The sequence below is a fragment of the Budorcas taxicolor genome, chromosome 2 (assembly GCF_023091745.1).
Source record: "Budorcas taxicolor isolate Tak-1 chromosome 2, Takin1.1, whole genome shotgun sequence".
NCBI lineage: Eukaryota > Metazoa > Chordata > Mammalia > Artiodactyla > Bovidae > Budorcas > Budorcas taxicolor.
The window spans coordinates 71,537,756-71,558,555 of record NC_068911.1 but is presented as its reverse complement, the minus strand read 5'-3'; the positions used below and the strand labels follow the sequence as shown (position 1 = coordinate 71,558,555).

General features: G+C 39.5%; 1 protein-coding gene across 1 annotated transcript; it reads left to right on the top strand.

Moving 5' to 3' along the window:
• The first annotated feature begins 363 nt into the window (after nt 1-363).
• G6PC2 (glucose-6-phosphatase catalytic subunit 2) lies at nt 364-6,985 on the top strand. Its single transcript, XM_052636262.1, has 5 exons — nt 364-581; nt 1,155-1,264; nt 3,194-3,305; nt 5,265-5,380; nt 6,474-6,985. Exons 1-5 carry the CDS (start codon nt 364-366, stop codon nt 6,983-6,985), a joined length of 1,068 nt encoding a protein of 355 aa, XP_052492222.1.
• Nucleotides 6,986-20,800: the final 13,815 nt, after the last annotated feature.

Here is a 20,800-nt window from a genome sequence, read left to right as displayed (position 1 = left end):
GTGAAGCACAGAAATTGCTAATGTCTCTGCCCTTGAAGGAAATGAACCGTACAAAAATTTCAAGCAAACATGATCCAACTGTTCACACAAAAGACAGACTGCATAAGAAATGCATTGTGTCTCTACCCAAATTTCCCCTCGACTTGCCACAGATCAGCATGTACTTCACCTCTTTTAGCATCAATTAAAATCATAAAGCCGATGAACTTTTCAGCAGAGGATAGACATGCCCTCTCCACAGATGGTCAGTATCACATGTCACAGTAATGGCTGGACACGCCGAGAGAGTAACGTATAAAAATGGTGGAACTCAGAGCACTTCAGCTCCACTCAGTCTGTGTTTAGAACTGCCTCTCTTTCAAGATGGATTTCCTTCATAGGAATGGAGTGCTCGCTATTCAGCATTTGCAGAAGGACTACCGAGCTTACTACAGTTTTCTAAATTTTATGTCCAGTGTTGGAGATCCCCGGAATATCTTTGCCATTTATTTTCCACTTTGGTTTCAACTTAATCAGACAGTTGGAACTAAGATGATATGGGTAGCAGTCATTGGGGATTGGTTCAATCTTATTTTTAAATGGTAAGCCTTCTGTTTTGTTTCATTCTTCATAAAGCTTCTTCTTAAATTTGTAGCTTTGGCTTAATGATCACATTTCAGATGTGTATAGTTTTACCTGGCAAATCTTTCAAACATACCGGTTAACTTGAAACACCTATTCGTAAACAGAACTTACAAAAAAGCATAGGAGTCTATACTTTATCTGACTTAGAAGTAAATTCCAAAAGCCTATAACAAATATGGTGTGATACACCAAGAAGTGAGTTAAACAAATTGCACCATAATGAAAAGATTAATCATTCCAAGGACCACTTTGATATTTTCAGTCTAAGTATCCAAAGCACCGGAAGACTTCCCTTGCAAGGGAAAAAGTCCCTGTTTTTATTGGAAACTAGGATGCCAAATCTCTGTGTGACTCATCCTCTATAATGAGAGACAGAGCAGAACTTAAATTCTTTCAAACTCTCTCAATAATGAGCTTTCCTCATCAACAGTCTGCTTGAGTCATTTTTATAGAAGAGAATAGCTAGTCTCCAATTAAGTAACAACTGTGTGTTTAAACATACATGCATATTTATATTTCTTTAAATACAGGATATTATTTGGTCATCGGCCTTACTGGTGGGTCCAAGAAACTCAGATTTACCCAAATCACTCAAGTCCATGCCTTGAACAGTTCCCCACTACATGCGAAACAGGTCCAGGTAAGCTATTAAAGCAGCCTCAGGTTTCTAAAGATATTCCAACAGATAGCCATTGTACATGATTATCACCTAATGACTGTACAATATCATAGAGGGTTTTAAAGAAAACAGCATGGTGAGGATGCTAAAAGTTCATAAACAAAAATTGCTAGTGAAAAGGGTAAAACTTATTTATGAGTAAGAAAATTTCATTTTTTAAAAATTTGTAAAAGGATAAGTTAAGAGACTATTCCCCAAATGATTTTATTCTTGACATTTTTTTTTGGAAGAAGGTCATGGTTTGATATAGAAACAAACAAAAGACAATTAACTAGAACACATTTTTTAAAAACTATATTAAAATACTGGAAATGCTGATTTATCTGCTGCTGTGCACCTTTCAAAGTTATTATAGATCCTCTGAGAATCACATAAATGAGACAATAGACAGGGTTTCTGTAAGAAAGGTAAGGACTTCCTGGTATTACTATTGCCTGCCGAAATTCTCTCTAATCGTAGAGTTATTTCTTCCCACTTTGCTTTTTCTCTTGTGTATACAGTGTATAAGTAGACTTCTTGGTCCACTCTCTCATAAGTAAGATTTTGTATGAGTATAAAATCTTTACTATGAGAATTGAGTTTAAGACTATAAAAATTTTAAATATATATATAAAAGGTAAATTGCATATTGTTTTAATTTGTAAGATTGTGTTATATTGTACCTCCACACAGTTTGTTACATAGCATAAAATTCTTGGCATTTGACATCCTGAGACTAACTTTGAATACAGCGAATGTGTAAGTTCCTAATAAGTTTTTGGATTTTTTTTTTTTTGCTACCAAAAAAGTAGGCATCCATCTGTTAAAATACTATAAAACAGTACTATATAGTACTATACTATTAGTTATTTAATATCTGACTCCTTCAATAGACTGTGCATTCCATCATGTCAGGGACAGTATGTATTTTCTCTTTGTGAAAACAATGCAAGATGGATGGATGGATGGTAGTATTTGGGACAATTGAAATACTACTTTGGTTTATCCCAGAACTTCCCAGCACATGCTCTGTCTTACGAGACATTTTCTGGAAAAGAAGAAAAAAAATACTACATTTTACATTCACTCCTTGAAGTTTTCCAACACATGAAACATATAAAAAGCCCTGACAATTTCTGTTTAAGAAATCGATTTGAAAGAAAGAGATCCATAAATCATAGATCTGTCTTTATTTAATTTGGTGTTTTTCAAAGAGACTGATGTTTAAGCTCAGTGAATCTCCACTTGGTAAAAACTCAAGGAGTACATCAAAACAAAGTGATTTTTTAAAAAAAGATCTAGCGACATGGGAAAGACATTCTGGGAGTAGAAAGGCTTCCTGTCTGCAGATTTATTCTGCCAGGATTGATGCCACTTTGTAGCTTCCCTTTTCCTTTTAATGACAAAGACTCCTAGCACAGCAACCAGTCACAAGATGGGCATAGGGGTAGCTAGTACATAGCAGTGAGTTGGGAAATCAGACACAGCAGTGATAGCTTTAAGATGTTTGACTTTTCAGCCCAAGGAAAATAAGCTGATTCAAGATTCAATCCGAGTACTTCAATTTTGTCATCAGTTAAAAACAACTGCATATGAAGAATGACTAAGGATGTGGCAGATTTTTTGATGCAACAGCCTGAGTTCCTAATTAGACTTGAACATTTTGATTTCTGGACTTCAACAAACTTGAATAACCTGGGGACATTTTTTGAAATAGTATGTGACTCAATTTTGATTCAATTTTCTTTGTTTCTACCCATTACTAAACATTACATATAGACTATGTCCTATCTATGGCTTTTTTCTGAGCTATTTGTAAAATTCATGGCTAGTATGCTATTCTATTGTCCACTTCTGATGGTTGTACTCTATTAACCACCTTTCCAACGGACTGCCACTTTCTTGTTGCAGGAAGCCCATCTGGCCATGCGATGGGTTCGTCATGTGTCTGGTATGTCATGGTGACAGCAGCCCTGAGCCACACCGTCAGTCAGATGGATAAGTCTTTCATCACTCTGCACAGGTCAGCTTTGCTCCAATCTCTGTGGCACTGGAACATGACAGTTTTAAACATAGAAAGTCTTTTTAAAAATTCAGTTTAGTGCATTTTTAGTTATTGAAATGTGCTTAGTCAATTCTATCATAGCCAATATAGCAAAATGAATAGAAGTTAATATTTTGCTTTAAGATAATACCCTAATTAGCTCACAGTGATTACCACGTTACAGGGTTGGAAATGTTTAATTGATTAATGACTTTTTAAGTGTGCCTTTGGGGTTCCCATAATACTATACTCACTTTAGTAGTTCATAAAAAAGTCATCTAAAATTATATAAGGAAGTATTTTTGCAATTTTTGAGAAGCCTCATTCCCCTCTAATGCATTGATTACTTTAGTATAATTATGCTTTCTTCTTTGAATAACTAATGATTTTGACATAAATAACTTACAGTCTAGCTTTAAATATTATGCAGTCTTTTAATTAAAAACGTCCAGAAGCAAACTTAAATTCTAATGTTAGTAGATTTAATGTTAGTAGATTCATAACATTCTGAAAGGCTTAGACCTTTAAATTATTCAAAATTTTTATACTTTTTCCTTCTTTTCTTCCCTGATATACTTTAACTATCATTAAAACAATTTTGAGCATCACTTTAATCATAAATCATTAGGCAGTCTGAGATAAGATTCTCCAGGTAATTGCATAAAAGATACTATAAAATACACCATTACATGGAAGTTCTCTATAATAAAGAATTTCCAAGGTCCATCTCATATTCCACTTTTTAGAGTAATATTGGGTAATATACAAAACAAATAACCAAAGGAATTTGGGCATCTTTAAAGTTTATCCTAATGAGACTGTGACCTGTATGCCTTAAGGTATTCATTATCCAATCCAAAACAACAATGGTAAAAACATGTAATTTTTAAAAATTAGCATTTTAACAATTTTTCAAATTAAGAATCTAGATAAGCCCTGCCTTTTCTCTGTAGTTCATTTTCTCCTCCAGTTCTCAAACCTGGAAAATTATTTGTTTCTTGTAAAAAAAAAATCTCGCTGCTTCTTTGATTCTTATAACTGCATCATTTCGTTGATCCATCAAAGTGTACTGAGTGCCCACACCTTGCCTAAATATTACCACATCCTTGTTGATCCTTCTTCCATATGCATAATCCCTGCTTACTTTCTCTTTGAAAGTCTTGTTTCTCTCTATTCCTTAACTTTTCAATATCCAAAATTTAGTCCAATTATCAGGGACAAATCATTCAGAACCATCAAGGATTCCTAGAACTCATTATTGCTAATATTTTTTATTAAAATGATGAAGATTGCTTGGACTTAAATATTTTTTATAAGTTTTCTGCATACTACTGCTTCTAATTCAACATATATAACCCATAGGTCACTTTCTGTTTCTTATTTTCTACGTGTCAAAAACCAAGGAACCAGGACTCTTGAGAGCTTGAGAGTCTTGAAATTAAACCCAATGAAAACTTGCCCTTGATGGAATGCCTGTGTGCTTTTCATCAGATTGGCAGCTGCCTCTTCTGTGAGTTTTCTTCAAGCAAAGAGACGTTGAGAGAGGAAAGAGGAAGCACATATGACAGGGAGTAAAAATATATATAATTTATTCTAGATCACTGTAGATATTAATAATTCCCTCAAATTTGAATCTCCCTTCATTAGAATAATTATCAGGATGCCAAGTTGGTTTCTTTTTACAGCATTTATTAAAATTTCACAATATAGCCCAGCACTGGTTCAGTTTAATGCATCGATAAATATAGAAACGTCTGTTAAAACATTTGAAATCCTATGGAGTGCAAAAAAAAATTGAAAGACCCTCTAGAATTATGATATTACATCACAGCTAGAAGATTCCTCTATGAAAGATCATCTGGTGTCAACCCCTCACCCATTTTTATGAGTGATATTGTTCCTTTGCTTTTTATGCTTTTCTCTATTTTTCCATCGTAGACTGACTTGGTCATTTCTTTGGAGTCTTTTTTGGTTGATTCAAATCAGTGTCTGCATCTCCAGAGTATTCATAGCAACACATTTTCCTCATCAAGTTATTCTTGGAGTAATTGGTGGTAAATATGATCACTCCTTTTATTGTATCATTGAAAGCTTTAGTGTCCTTTGTTTTATGTTGTCAGATTCTCCCTGCTAATTGATTTCCCCAAACTCAGGTAATTCTATCAAGCCACTGATAACTTAATGCTGCCCTAGGAGCTTAAGTGGTTCTTCCTATCTCTCAAATTCTCCATACAGGCAATGGCACATTCTCACTCAAAAGTATAAGTGCATAACCTCTTGGTGACACGGTTGGGCTTCTCTGAAGTGTGACTAGTGCTGAGTCCAACTCCCGAACCACCACAAAGGACAGTGTGCTTGTGTCTTGGTTTGGGAGACTTAATAATGGACTTCCAACCTGCACACCATGTTACTCTCTCGGAAACACCTGCAGTGATTATTACCTAACTGTGGACTTCATTCAGCAGCTGCTTTGTATTTCTACCAGCATTCTCAATGATCGAGTTTCCGCTTTTCAACTCCACATATCTTTCAAAGGCTGTCTACATGAACTGGCTGTGGCAATTGAAATATTAATTGCAAGCACCTAGATCAGTTCTCCAGAGAAGGCAATGGCAACCCACTCCAGTATTCTTGCCTGGAAAATCCCATGGGTGGAGGAGCCTGGTAGGCTGCAGTCCATGGGGTCGCTAGGAGTCGGACATGACTGAGCGACTTCACTTTCACTTTTACTTTCATGCACTGGAGAAGGAAATGGCAACCCACTCCAATGTTCTTGCCTGGAGAATCCCAGGGACGGCGGAGCCTGGTGGGCTGCCGTCTCTGGGGTCGCACAGAGTTGGACACGACTGAAGCGACTTCACAGCAGCAGCAGTAGATCAGTGCTCTGCCTATAAAGTGGGTTGTCACTCAGTGCCCTGGACTCCTGAAAGATCCCCCCTGTGCTAATGTGGATGGGTAAAAGATCATGGGAAAAGTGAGATTTCAGTTACTGCCTTAAAAAACAGGCTTTGGAAAATGGATAGAACCTAGGTTTCTATAGCCCTTTATCATTGAAAACTGTGGCTAAATTCTTTAATGCAGAGAGGAATGATTCCTGAGAGTCTCAAAGGCACACAGTTCTGTTCAGTGCTGCTTTCCAATCCCCAGGCGTCCTGGTAGCGGAGGTCTTTGAATACACTCCAGGTATCCAAACAGCCAGCCTGAGCACATACCTGAAGACCAACCTGTTCCTCTTCCTGTTTGCACTTGGCTTTTACCTGCTTCTCAGACTTCTTGACATTGACCTGCTGTGGTCTGTGCCCATAGCCAAGAAGTGGTGCGCCAACCCCGACTGGATCCACATCGACACCACACCTTTTGCCGGACTTGTGAGAAACCTCGGAGTCCTCTTTGGCTTGGGCTTTGCAATTAACTCAGAGATGTTCCTCAGGAGCTGTCGAGGAGAAAACGGCTACAGGCTGAGCTTCCGGCTGGTCTGTGCCCTGGCCTCGTTGACCACCCTGCAGCTCTACCATTTCATCAAGATCCCCACTGACACCGAGTATTTGTTTTACGTGCTGTCTTTCTGTAAAAGTGCGTCCATCCCACTGACTGTGGTTGCCCTGATTCCCTACTGTATTCATATGTTAATGAAACCAAGTGCAAAAAAGCTTAATTAGAATTGTGTGGAGGGCTAATGCCTGTGGCCCCAGGATGACGCTACCCCATCCTCACAGAGGACCAACAGGGCAGATAGAAACTGGAGGCTTCCAGTTAGGGGTCACAAATGGCAGCCACAAGACCCAGTCCATTCACATATATGTTTAATTTGGCCTTCAGAGTTACCTGTGTTACCCCATCTTTTAGAGAGTATGTTAGTCAACCATTCCTGTTTGACTTTTTGTGACCCCCAGGGATGGTAGCCTGCTAGGCTCCTCTGTCCATGGAATTCTTCAGGCAAGAATACTGGAGTGGGTAGCCATTCCCTTCTCCAGGGGATCTTCCCCACCTAGGGTTTGAACCCTGGAACTCCTGCATTGCAGGCAGATTCTTTACCCCTGAGCCCCCAGAGAAGCCCTAGTTTTAGATTAGCTGCCAATATTTTAAAACCAGGATATTTGACATAAAAGTTTGAATTTCTGTATTTTCCTGAGTAATCTGACTGTGTGGTCACACAGGGCCTGCATTCCCACCTGGAGACAATCCACTGTAGCTGACTGTCACCAGAAGGAGACAGGCACTCTGCATGCTGACTGTCACCAGAAGGAGACAGGCACTCTGCATGCTGACTGTCACCAGAAGGAGACAGGCACTCTGCATGCTGACTGTCACCAGAAGGAGATAGGCACTCTGCATGCTGACTGTCACCAGAAGGAGACAGGCACTCTGCATGCTGTCGCTGTTTTCAGTACCTCAGAGAACCACCAGCATCAGAAAACTTTATCATCTTAAAGTCAGGTTGCTTCTGGCTCCTGTGGGCCTTTTAATGGCAGTCAGATCTGATCCCCTCAGTGATTAGATAAGGAAATGGAGGTTTATTCAGGTGAAAAAACTCACTGTTATCCCACCACCATCAGAACATTAGAACCCAATCTTCTGACACATATTTACATGACACTGTATTTTGTTTCTTCAAGAATCTATAGGAATGAATGCTTTTACATAAGTTCTATGATGTTTGCCATGCAAGTTGGTAACTTTTCCAGAAATGACCTTAAAATATCATATACTGTTTGACTTATATCAGGTATGCTGGGTACGGATGGGGCCAGCAGTAGCTCTAGTTATGGTTACATATCCACAGGGAAGAAAATAGGCTGGGTTACTTTCTGGACTTGAATCTCTTCTTAACTCTTGGTCTCTGTTTTATGGTAATGTTTTCTAACATTTTAATAAACTCTTCTGAAGACTCTCTGCTTAGAACATTATTTACTCCACCCCAAAGGTTTATCTCTTCATTATGTCCTCCTTATATGTTATTTTTAGGAGCTAATCTTTCAAAACCAGGGAAATTGAGTGCCTTCCTGTAGGTCATGCTCTAACCCAGGAAAATTGTGAAATGCTTATATTTATTAGTTGAGTTCTGCATATACTGAACTGTGATGAAAATATACAGTTTTACTTTAGGAAGTTATTATTGATGGAGTGCTAACATACTAAAAGTTTTTCAGTTAATTTCTTTCCCCTTCATTGGACCTAGTAATTCTAAACTTTAAGTTGATAACTATTTCATTTCAATCAAGTACATTCTGAGTCAGATTTTGCTACATATTGTAGTGACCTGTGATCTGCCACAATGCTTTATGTAACTCTTCTGAAGAATACCAATATATGAATTATTTCAGATATTATATTAAATAATCCATAAATATGTATGAAAACACCAGTTCTAGCAAGTGCTATTTGACAAAATATTAGTTGAGGCTAACAAAACCTCTCAAAATCAAAGTAATTATTTGTCCCTTTCCAAGTATACTAAGTATAAGCTGTTACTTTTACACAACACAATTTGTGATAGCTTTTGTTTAAAAAGGTAACTGAACTTGGTTTCGGAGGTTGAGTGATTCCTAAGCAAGAAGGTGAAGATGATGAATGATAATGTTAAGAATGAAATTTTTCTCAAGTCAATGGGGGCTTTGGGTGAAAGAGAGCCATATGATACTGAAGATGTTGCCCCTTGTTCATTAGTTCAATCCCTCCCACCTCACCCCACTCTTGGTCAGTAGAAAGTCACACCAATCCTTTAATCCTTCATGAAGCACAGGTTCAATCCCTGGGTCAGTAAGATTCCCTGGAAAAGGAATTGGCAACCGACTCCAATATTCTTGCCTGGAGAATCTCATGGGCAGAGGAGCCTGGCAGACTGCAGTTCATGGGTAGCACAGAGTCAGACATGACTGAAGTGCCTAAGCACACATGCCTCATTACATACACCTCTGCACATGTCAGAGATCTCCCTCCTGTCTGAGAGCCCTTTATCAAAGTTTCACTTGAAATAGTAATGTTTGTTTTGAAGAATCACCCATCCCGACACAGCATCAGCCTGCCGTCACTAAGGCCTGAGGAAAGTGGGATGCTGATACCCAGTGGGATTCTGCTACAATGTTTGACTCCACCATAAATCTCTTCTTGATTCTCACAGAGATGCTCTCTTCAGCCACCACATTGCAAGTCCTGTCTGTGGGGTGATGCATGATCCTCAGAAGGGGAATAGGATGAGGTATGGGCTCATTTTCTATCATTAATCCCCAACAACTCAAACCCCATCTGCCATAAAGTCCTAAAGTCCCCATGTGATAAAATTCCCCTCTTTGCCCTAGTTGAAGTCTCCTGGAGGGATTCATATGGTAGCGAGCTGCTTTTGCAAACTGAAACTGCTTAGACAGCTAGAGGAAGAGCTTTTCACTGCCTTGGAGAAAATACCTGCCTTTAAACCTGATGGAAAAGACTCTACTGGTTCCAAATTATTTGCCAAAAGAAAGGGAAATTGAGCTCATTTGACTTACTGTAACTTAACCATATATTCAAAATGTCTGCATAGCTACATATTCAGAAGAAAAGTGTCAATATGAGTTTTCAAGATGAGAAATCTAGACAGGGGACTTGAGAAACTGTCTAATCAAGCATACATTTGAAAGGAATGCAAATTAATTTATTATTGCTGAAACTAGCTACCAAGAAGAGTGTTGAATCTCTTTCCTTTGACAACCCATTGAAAGGATATCTGCCTCATAGTGTTAAGTTGGTACATTCTCTATGCCTATTTCAGTATAACAGAAGGATGATTTTTTAAATTCTTATAAGATGCCCTTGAAGCTCAAAGTTGTATCTCTCAATGCTTTATATTTATTCACACCTTGTAAATAAATTTGGTGCATACAAAAGAAAAAAAACACCTTGGTATAAGAGAAAGTCAAAAGACTTGTTTTTTAAGAAGTTATTCATTTCTTAAGGATATGAAGTCTGTATATTCCATATTCCAGCACTTCAATTGAACTTTATACAGTAATGGAAATATTCTATGCCTGTGCTGTCCAATGTTGTAGCCACTAGCCATGTATGGCTATTAAAATGCATTTCATTACTTTCTTGAAATGCAGCTAACACAACTGAGGAATTGCATTTTTAAATTTTATTTATTTTTAATTAAAGTTAAATAGTTGTGTGCATCTGTAGCTACTGAATTGGATAGCACAGATCAAATCACACAGTGCTTTTTCCTGAAAAAAAATTTTGTTTTCTCTTCTTATATTTTAATTGAAGGATAGTTGCTTTGCAGAATTTTGTTGTTCTCTGTCAAACCTCAGCATGAATCAGCCATAGATATAAATATATCCCCTCCCTTTTGAACCTCCCTCCCATCTCCCTCCCCAACCCATTCCTCTAGGTTGATAGAAGGTCCCTGTTTGAGTTTCCTGAGCCATACAGCAAATTCCCATTGGCTATCTATTTTATATGTGGTAATGTAAGTTTCCATGTTACTCTTTCCATAAATCTCACCCTTTCCTCCCCTCTCCCCATGTCCATAAGTCTATTCTCTATGTCTGTTTCTCCATTGCTGCCCTAGAAATAAGTTCTTCACCACCATTCTTCTAGATTCCATATATATGTGTTAGAATATGATATTTACCTTTCTCTTTCTCACTCGCTTCATTCTGTATAATAGGTTCTAGGTTCATCCACCTCATCAGAACTGACTCAAAGGCATTCCTTTTTTTGGCCTAGTAATATTCCATTGTGTATATGTATCACAATATCTTTATCCATTCATCTGTCGATGGACATCTAGGTTGCTTCCATGTTCTAGCTATTGTAAATAGTGCTGCAATGAACAATGGGATACATGTGTGCTTTTCAATTTTGATTTCCTCAGGGTATACTCATAGGAGTGGGATTGCTGGGTCATATGGTGGTTTTATTCCTAGTTTTTTAAGGAATCTTCATACCGTCTTCCATAGTGGCTGTATCAATTTACATTCCCACCAACAGTGCAAGAGTGTTCCCTTTTCTCCACATCCTCTCCAGCATTTATTGTTTGTAGACATTTTGATGATGGCTATTCTGACTGGTGTGAGGTGGTAACTCATTTTGGTTTTGATTTGCCTTTCTCTAATAATGAGGGAGGTTGAGTATCTTTTCATGTGTTTGTTAGCCATCTGTATGTCTTCTTTGGAGAAATGTCTGTTCAGGTCATTTTCCCACTTTTTCATGGGTTGTTTGTTTTCCTGGCATTGAGTTGTATGAACTGCTTGTGTATTTTGGAAATTAATCCTTTGTCAGTTGTTTCATTTGCTATTATTTTCTCCCAGTCCGAGGACTGTCTTTTCACCTTGCTTATAGTTTCCTTTGCTGTGAAAAAGCTTTTAAGTTTAATCAGGTCCCACTTATTTACTTTTGTTTTTATTTCTGTTGTTCTAAGAGGTAGCTCATAGGGGATCTTGCTTTGATTTATGTCATTGAGAGTTCTGCCTATGTTTTCCTCTAAGAGTTTTGTAGTTTCTGGTCTTACATTTAGGTCTTTAATCCATTCTGAGTTTATCTTTGTGTATGGTGTTGGGAAGTGTTCTAATTTCATTCTTTTACATGTAGCTGTCCAGTTTCCCCAGCACCATTTATTGAAGAGGCTGTCTTTGCCCCATTGTATGTTCTTGCCTCCTTTGTCAAATATAAGGTACCCATAGGTGCATGGGTTTATTTCTGGGCTTTCTATCTTGTTCCATTTGTCTATATTTCTGTTTTTGTGCCAGTACCATACTGTCTTGATGACTGTAGCTTTGTAGTATGATCTGAAATCAGGAAGGTTGATTCCTCTAGCTCCATTCTTCTTTCTCTTCTTTCTCTCTCTTTTCTTTTGGCTATTCAGGGTCTTTTGTGTTTCCATATGAATTGTGAAATTTTTTTGTTCTAGTTCTGTGAAAGATGCCATTGGTAATTTGACAGAGATCACAATGAATCTGTAGATTGCATTTGGTAGTACAGTCATTTTCATAATATTGATTCTTCCTACCCAGGAACATGGAATATCTCTCCATCTGTTTATGTCATCTTTGATTTCTTTCATTAGTGTCTTATAATTTTCTGTGTACAGTTCTTTTGTCTCCTTAGGTAAGTTTATTCCTAGATATTTAATTTTTTTTGTTTCAATGGTGAATGGGATTAATTCCTTAACTTTTCTTTCTGATTTTTCATTGTTAGTGTATAGAAATGCAAGTGATTTCTATGTATTGATTGTGTATCCTGCAACTTTGCTAAATTCACTGATTAGCTCTAATAATTTTTGATACTATCTTTAGGATTTTCTATGTACAGTGTCATGTCATCTGCAAACAGTGAGAGCTTTACTTCTTCTTTTCTGATTTGGATTCCTTTCATTTCTTTTTCTTCTCTGATTGCTGTATCTAGGACTTCCAAAACTATGTTGAATATTAGTGGTGAAAGTGGACACACTTGTCTTGTTCCTGATGTCAGGGGGAATGCTTTCAGTTATTTGCCATTGAGAATAACGTTTGCTGTATGCTTATCATATATGGCCTTTACTATGTTGAGGTAAGTTCCTTCTATGCCCATTTTTGAAAGAGTTTTAGTTATAAATGGGTGCTGAATTTTGTCAGAGGCTTTTTCTGCATCTATTGAGATTATCATATGATTTTTATCTTTCAGTTTGTTAATATGGTGTATCACACTGATTGATTTGCATTTATTGAAGAATCCTTGCATTCTAGGAATAAACCGAACTTGATCATGGTGTATGAGCTTTTTGATGTGTTGCTGAATTCTGTTTGCTAAAATTTTGTTGAGGATTTTTGCATCTATGTTCATCAGTGATATTGGTGTTCTTTTTTTGTGTTGTGTTTGTCTGGTTTTGGTACCAGGGTGATGGTAGCCTCATAGAATGAGTTTGGAAGTGTTCCTTCCTTTGCAATTTTTTGAGAGTTTTGAAGGATAGGCATTAGCTCTTCTTTAAATATTTGATAGAATTCTCCTGTGAAGTCAAAAATAGTTTTTTGTATTGTCACCTCTACCACATTCCTGTGAGACAGTGTGAATTGATATTAAATGCTTTGTTTCGTGTAGAAAAATTTACTGGTGGAACATGGACGGACAAGGTATGTTTGTTCCAGTCTGGAGATCTGATTAGCTTACGGATGTTACTTTTCAGATGAAAAAAAAAGAAAAATAGCTACTGTCAACAAGGTATAAAACATGCATGTGTATGCATGCTAAATTGCTTCAGTCATGTCTGGCTCTTTGCGACCTCATGGATTGTAGCCCACCAGGCTCCTCTGTCTATGGGGATTCTTAAGGCAAGATACTGGAGTGGGTTGCCATGCCCTTCTCCAGGGCATCTTCTCAACCCAGGGGTCAAACTCACGTCTCTTAAGTCTCCTGCATTGTCAAGCAGGTTCTTTACCACCAGCGCCACCTGTGAAGCCAACAAAACATGCATGGTGATAAGTAAATCCCATTGTGATGTTTACACATTTGAAAGGAAATTTTAAAAAGCTAACAGTAAATTGCTGTGATTTTGAGGAAAATCCTCTGCAGATCTGAAAGTCTGTCTGTGGAGCTCTCTTGTCTTACTCTGTCCTATGGACTGGAACCACCTTGGTCTCCCAGGACTCCTAGCCCTGTTGCCTCAGACCAGAGAGTTTGGGTTTTTCCTCCCTCTGTGCCCCAGAAACCCTTGAAGGGTCACAAAGCTGAGTGGAGCTTTATCCAATATTCCTATGGATGGATGACTGCCTGTCCAAGTTTTCCTGCTTGGCTGGGTCTGTCATACCTATACTCTGTATACCAGTTCTTCCGAGGATATTCAGAAACTGTTTAAAAAGAATCGCCAATGTCTAGTTGCACCTGAGGATTTGGCCCTCATTGACTGACTGTCCAAGCCTCTCTGGAAATTGCAAACAGCCTCCTGGAAAAATGGACCTCAAAGTTTCCAAGAAACTAAGGTAGTGTTCCTAATTTTCCTTCCCCTTACCTTTAATGCTTTCTGAGGCTGATTCCATACTGAAGGTAAAGCAGTGGTACTTCTTTTTTTTAAATCTTCATTTTGTTTTTTCTTTTAAAAAATGCTAATGAGAAGCAAGGTCTATAAGAAGCAATATTTCAGAAACTTCTGCCAAATGACAGCAACTCATTAGAAAACTCTAAGAAATATAAGTGCTTCCTTTTAGTTCTGCAGAGGACAAATGCAATTTATGTCAAATCTGAGGCTGATTTGGTGTGGAGTACTAATTACTATCTTTGCGATTCTTTGATGGTGATCTCAGTGATGACCTGGAAGAAATCACATCTTGTTTCTTTTGGCAGCACAGAAGTGACTGCCCTCAAAGAGGAAAGAAACTCAAAGATTGAGGTTATAAAGGTTAATGTAAGACCGATTAATTATTTTCTGTTTGAATTTTTAAATTTCTTCAAATCTTTTTTTGAAGATTTTGCCACAAGATTTCTGAATTTGTCTTCAGCTCAAAACCTGTGATACTTCCCCTGAAGACCACTGTGTTCTAAAGAAGCTGCTGGGGACCAGGGAGGGTAAGGAGAGAAGGGTAGCAGCTGTGTTCTGTCTACTGGTGTTTGTGGCACAGACCAGGGGCTGCCCCCCGGAGAGATCAGTACCACCCACCTCTGCCCATCTCCAGTGCTGGCGCACGTGGGAACAGCAACCTCTGCCCTGGGACAGCCTGGGCACTCTTCAGGAGGAGCAGGCTCATGTGTGTCTGGGAAAGAAACCCAAAGCTGGTTAAGATGAAGAGCTTCCTTTCTCCTCCAGCTCCCCCCTGCCTTTCATATCAAGTAGGCCAATTACACCCCAACTTCTGATCAAGGACTTGAATTCTCCTTGGATTCAGTCTGTATCTTAGGAGCAGTATAGGCCAGACTGTGATGTCACCTCACATACCCTGCCATTGATGGAAGAGGTTTTCTAAAGGTGCACATTGCATTCACCCATCACTGCCTTTCTCAGACACCACCATTGCCCTCAAGCTCAACAACTGTGCATTGAAAGCATCTGATCCTTGAGATCTTTTTCTTCAGAATCATTCCGAACTCTGCCTTTTTACAATTTTTTTGAGTGAAAGAAATCATAGAGGCCTTGCTGTCTTTATATTTAAAGATTGCATTGACTTAAGGGAGAAGTAAATATTCCTGAGTTTATGAAATTTTTGTGTGAGCCTAACTTTTTTAGCATTGAGGTGTTGATGCCCTGCTCATGCTGGCCAATCAAAAAGTGGTACCGCATGTCCCTGTATAGATCCCCAAAGGTGTCAGAACTCAAGGGGGCAGGTGTTAGCAGATTCATAGACAGATAGATGTACGAAAGACTTTGTGGAGCTTGGCAGCAAGTACCCTGGATCGAGTCCTTTGATAGGTTCCAACATGTCTCTGTGTTTAACTCCTGGGATGCTGGGAGTCCTTTTAATGTTGGTGGATTCAGTTGACCAGTTTCTCAAATGAGAGACTTAAAATGGACTTAGGATGAAAGGTTCCTTCTAGCTCTGAAATGCTGCAACTCGAAGGATCTCATTCCATAAAACTGGAAGAAGAGCCAATTACATTAAATGCTGTGTGTGTTATCGCTCAGTCGTATCTGACTTTTTGTGGCCCCATGGTAGTCCACCAGGCTCCTCTGTCCTTGGAATTTTCCAGGCAAGGGTACTGGAGTAGGTTGCCATTTCCTGCTCTAGGACATCTTCCCAATACAAGGATTACCTGCATCTCCTGAGTTACAGGCAGATTCTTTACCACTGAGCCACATGGGAAGCCCTCACATTAAGTTTTACTTACTTGCAATGAACAAGGCTGTAAATTCTAAAGTGTGCTCCATTTTGTAATATGATACTTTAATAAAGAGGTTTAGATTTATATAATACATTTGGTTCTTTAAAACATCCTATTCCAATTAGAATCTGAATTGTATCACTATGAAAAGAGATGCATCAGTTCAGTTCAGTCGCTCAGCCATGTCCGACTCTTTACAACCCAAAGGAATCGCAGCACGCCAGGCCTCCCTGTCCATCACCAACTCCCAGAGTTCACTCAAACTCATGTCCATCGAGTCAGTGATGCCATCCAGCCATCTCATCCTCTGTCATCCCCTTCTCCTCCTGCCCCCAATCCCTCCCAGCATCAGAGTCTTTTCCAATGAGTCAACTCTTCGCATGAGGTGGCCAAAGTACTGGAGTTTCAGCTTTAGCATCATTCCTTCCAAAGAAATCCCAGGGCTGACCTCCTTCAGAATGGACTGGCTGGATTTCCTTGCAGTCCAAGGGACTCTCAAGAGTCTTCTCCAGCACCACAGTTCAAAAGCATCAATTCTTTGGTGCTCAGCCTTCTTCACAGTCCAACTCTCACATCCATACATGACCACAGGAAAAACCGTAGCCTTCACTAAACAGACCTTTGTTGGCAAAGTAATGTCTCTGCTTTTGAATATACTATCTAGGTTGGTCATAACTTTCCTTCCAAGGAATAAGCGTCTTTTAATTTCATGGCTGCAGTCACCATCTGCAGTGATTTTGGAGCCCCAAAAGATAAAGTCTGACACTGTTTTCACTGTTTCCCCATCTATTTGCCATGAAGTGATGGGACCAGATGCCATGATCTTCATTTTCTGAATGTTGAGCTTTAAGCCAACTTTTTTGCTCTCCTCTTTCACTTACATCAAGAGGCTTTTAAGTTCCTCTTCACTTTCTGCCATAAGGGTGGTGTCATCTGCATATCTGAGGTTATTGAGATTTCTCCCACCAATCTTGATTCCAGCTTGTGCTTCTTCCAGCCCAGCGTTTCTCATGATGTCCTCTGCATATAAGTTAAATAAACAGGGTGACAATATACAGCCTTGACATACTCCTTTTCCTATTTGGAACCAGTGTGTTGTTCCATGTCCAGTTCTAACTGTTGCTTCCTGACCTGCATATAGGTTTCTCAAGAGGCAGAACAGGTGGTCTGGTATTCCCATCTCTTTCAGAATTTTCCACAGTTTATTGTGATCCACGGAGAAGGCGATGGCACCCCACTGCAGTACTCTTGCCTGGAAAATCCCATGGACAGAGGAGCCTGGTGGGCTGCAATCCATGGGGTTGCGAAGAGTCAGACACGACTGAGCGACTTCACTTTCACTTTTTACTTTCATGCATTGGAGAAGGAAATGGCAACCCACTCCAGTGTTCTTGCCTGGAGAATCCCAGGGACGGGCAAGCCTGGTGGGCTGCCGTCTATGGGGTCGCACAGAGTCAGACACGACTGAAGCGACTTAGCAGCAGCAGCAGCAGCATTGTGATCCACACAGTCAAAGGCTTTGGCATAGTCAATAAAGCAGAAATAGATGTTTTTCTGGAACTCTCTTGCTTTTTCCATGATCCAGTGGATGTTGGCAATTTGATCTCTGGTTCCTCAGCCTTTTCTAAAACCATCTTGAACATCTGGAAGTTCATAGTTCACGTATTGCTGAAGCCTGGCTTGGAGAATATTGAGCATTACTTTACTAGTGTCTGAGATGAGTGCAATTGTGAGGTAGTTTGAGCATTCTTTGGCATTGCCTTTCTTTGGGATTGGAATGAAAGCTGACCTTTTCTAGTCCTGTGGCCACTGCTGAGTTTTCCAGATTTGCTGGCATATTGAGTGCAGCACTTTCACAGCATCATCTTTCAGGATCTGAAATAGCTCCACTTGAATTCCATCATCTCTGCTAGCTTTGTTCGTAGTGATGCTTTCTAAGGCCCACTTGACTTCACATTCCAGGATGTCTGGCTCTAGGTGAGTAATCACACCATCATGATTATCTTGGTCATGAAGATCTTTTTTGTACAGTTCTTCTGTGTATTCTTGCCACCTCTTCTTAGTATCTTCTGCTTCTGTTAGGTCCATACCATTTCTGTCCTTTATCGAGCCCATCTTTGCATGAAATGTTCCCTTGGTATCTCTAATTTTCTTAAAGAGATCTCTAGTCTTTCCCATTCTGTTGTTTTCCTCTATTTCTTTGCACTGATCACTGAGGAAGGCTTTCTTATCTCTCCTTGCTATTCTTTGGAACTCTACATTCAGATGCTTATATCTTTCCTTTTCTCCTTTGCTTTTCGCTTCTCTTCTTTTCACAGCTATTTGTAAGGCCTCCCCAGACAGCCATTTTGTTTTTTTTGCATTTCTTTTCTATGAAGATGGTCTTGATCCCTGTCTCCTGTACAATGTCACTAACCTCAGTCCATAGTTCATCAGGCACTCTATCTATCAGATAGAGTCCCTTAAATCTATTTCTCACTTCCACTGTATAATCATAAGGGATTTGATTTAGGTCATACCTGAATGGTCCAGTGGTTTTCCCTACTTTCTTCAATTTGAGTCTGAATTTGGCAATAAGGAGTTCATGATCTAAGCCACAGTTAGCTCCCAGTCTTGTTTTTGCTGACTGTATAGAGCTTCTCCATCTTTGGCTGCAAAGAATGTAATCAATCTGATTTCGGTGTTGACCATCTGGTGATGTCCACGTGTAGAGTCTTCTCTTTTGTTGTTGGAAGAGGGTGTTTGCTACGACCAGTGCGTTCTCTTGGCAAAATCCTATTAGTCTTTTCCCTGCTTCATTCCATATTCCAAGGCCAAATTTTCCTGTTACTCCAGGTGTTTCTTGACTTCCTACTTTTGCATTCCAGTCCCCTACAATGAAAAGGACATCTTTTTTGGGTGTTAGTTCTAAAAGGTCTTGTAGGTGTTCATAGAACCATTCAACTTCAGCTTCTTCAGTGTTACTGGTTGGGGCATAGACTTGGATTACTGTGATATTGAATGGTTTGCCTTGGAGACAGAGATCATCCTGTCGTTTTTGAGATTGCATCCAAGTCCTGCATTTCGGACTCTTTTGTTGACCATGATGGCGACTCCATTTCTTCTAAGGGATTCGTGCCCGCAGTAGTAGATATAATGGTCATCTGAGTTAAATTCACCCATTCCAGTCCATTTTAGTTCGCTGATTCCTAGAATATTGATGTTCACTCTTGCCATCTCCTGTTTGACCACTTCCAATTCGCCTTGATTCATGGAGATATGAAATAATGTAATTGATGTTTGAGGCCCAAAATAGTCACATGAAAATATTCACAGACTTCCTACTTGCTTATCTTACATAAGGAAGAAAGTATTAGTCTCTCAGTCCTGTCTGACTCTCTGTGACCCCATGGACTGTAACCCACCAGGCTCCTCTGTCCAAGGAATTCTCCAGGCCTGAATACTGGAATGGGTAGCCATTCCCTTCTCCAGGGGATCTTCCCAACCCAGGGATCAAACCTGGGTCTCCGTCATTGTAGGCAGATTTGTTACCATCTGAACCACCAGGAAAGCCCCTGTCTCTCTGTATCAACCTAGTGGGGTAGGATGGGGAGAGAGATGGGAGGGAGGGCAAAAGGGAGGGGATATATGTACACCTATGGCTGATTCATCTTGAGATTTGACAGAAAATAACAAAATTCTGCAAAGCAATTATCCTTCAATAAAAAATTGTTAATTAACAAAAAAGAAAAAAAAAAAAATAAAGCCCCTGTCTTACAAAAGAGATTCTATAACTAAATCACCAGTCCATTTCCCTTTCCTTAACATCCTAAAGAGGATATTCTTCTTGCTGGAAGAAATACTAATGGGATATGTATGGTAACAGGCTGACTGAGAAGAAGGGGAAGGACAAAAGTTTCCTTTGTGTGAAGAAGGCTTGGAGGTACTTAACCAACCCTGCTATATGAGGGAAGTGATTAGAACTTTGAAATAGCATTTTAGTAAGTTTGTTGTGAACTAATTACGGATCTCTCAAAGACATAAGGGGCTTCCCTGGTAACTCAGCTGGTGAAAAATCCACCTGTAATGCAGGAGACCCTGGTTTGATTCCTGGGTCAGAAAGTTTCCCTGAAGAAGGGATAGGCTACCCACTCCAGTATTCTTGGGATTCCCTGGTGGCTCAGATGGTAAAGAATCCACCTGCAATAGAGGAGGCCTGGGTTCGAACCCTGGGTTGGGAAGATCCCCTGGAGGAGGGCATGGCAACTTACCCCAGTATTCTTGCCTGGAGAATCCCCACGGACAGAGGAGCCTGGTGGGCTCCAGTCCATAGGCTGAGACCGATGACTGAGCAACTGAGTCAGAGGACTGAGCAACTAAGCATAGCATGAAGACATAACGATAATGTTTACTTTATAATTCTTATGGCTGTTGAAATGTACTTCTTGACTACAACACAACTCTAACATCAAATTATATGATGCCAAGACTTTTGAGGATGACCACACTAAATTAAATTAGAAGTTCAGTTCCCCATAGCTCTAAAAATCTTCTCCGGCTGAAACAGGGCCCCTTCTGTCTTTTTTTCTTTTTTTCCTCTCTAACTTCTCCACCCTCCCCAAACACCTGAGAAACACTTATTAAATTCCTTTCGGTGATAGAGATATAAGGTTGAGTTCAATATATCCCTTTGGTCCAGGCTCTGGATAGCCTGGATTATCTCCAGCCTGTGG

What these genes read in the sequence shown, in the direction of transcription:
- G6PC2 (XM_052636262.1), top strand. Translation starts at nt 364, where the DNA reads ATGGATTTCCTTCATAGGAATGGAGTGCTCGCTATTCAGCATTTGCAG. An exon ending in TTCAATCTTATTTTTAAATG is followed by an intron (nt 582 to 1,154) that starts GTAAGCCTTCTG and finishes CTTTAAATACAG; the next exon opens with GATATTATTTGGTCATCGGC. An exon ending in TATTCTTGGAGTAATTGGTG is followed by an intron (nt 5,381 to 6,473) that starts GTAAATATGATC and finishes TCCAATCCCCAG; the next exon opens with GCGTCCTGGTAGCGGAGGTC.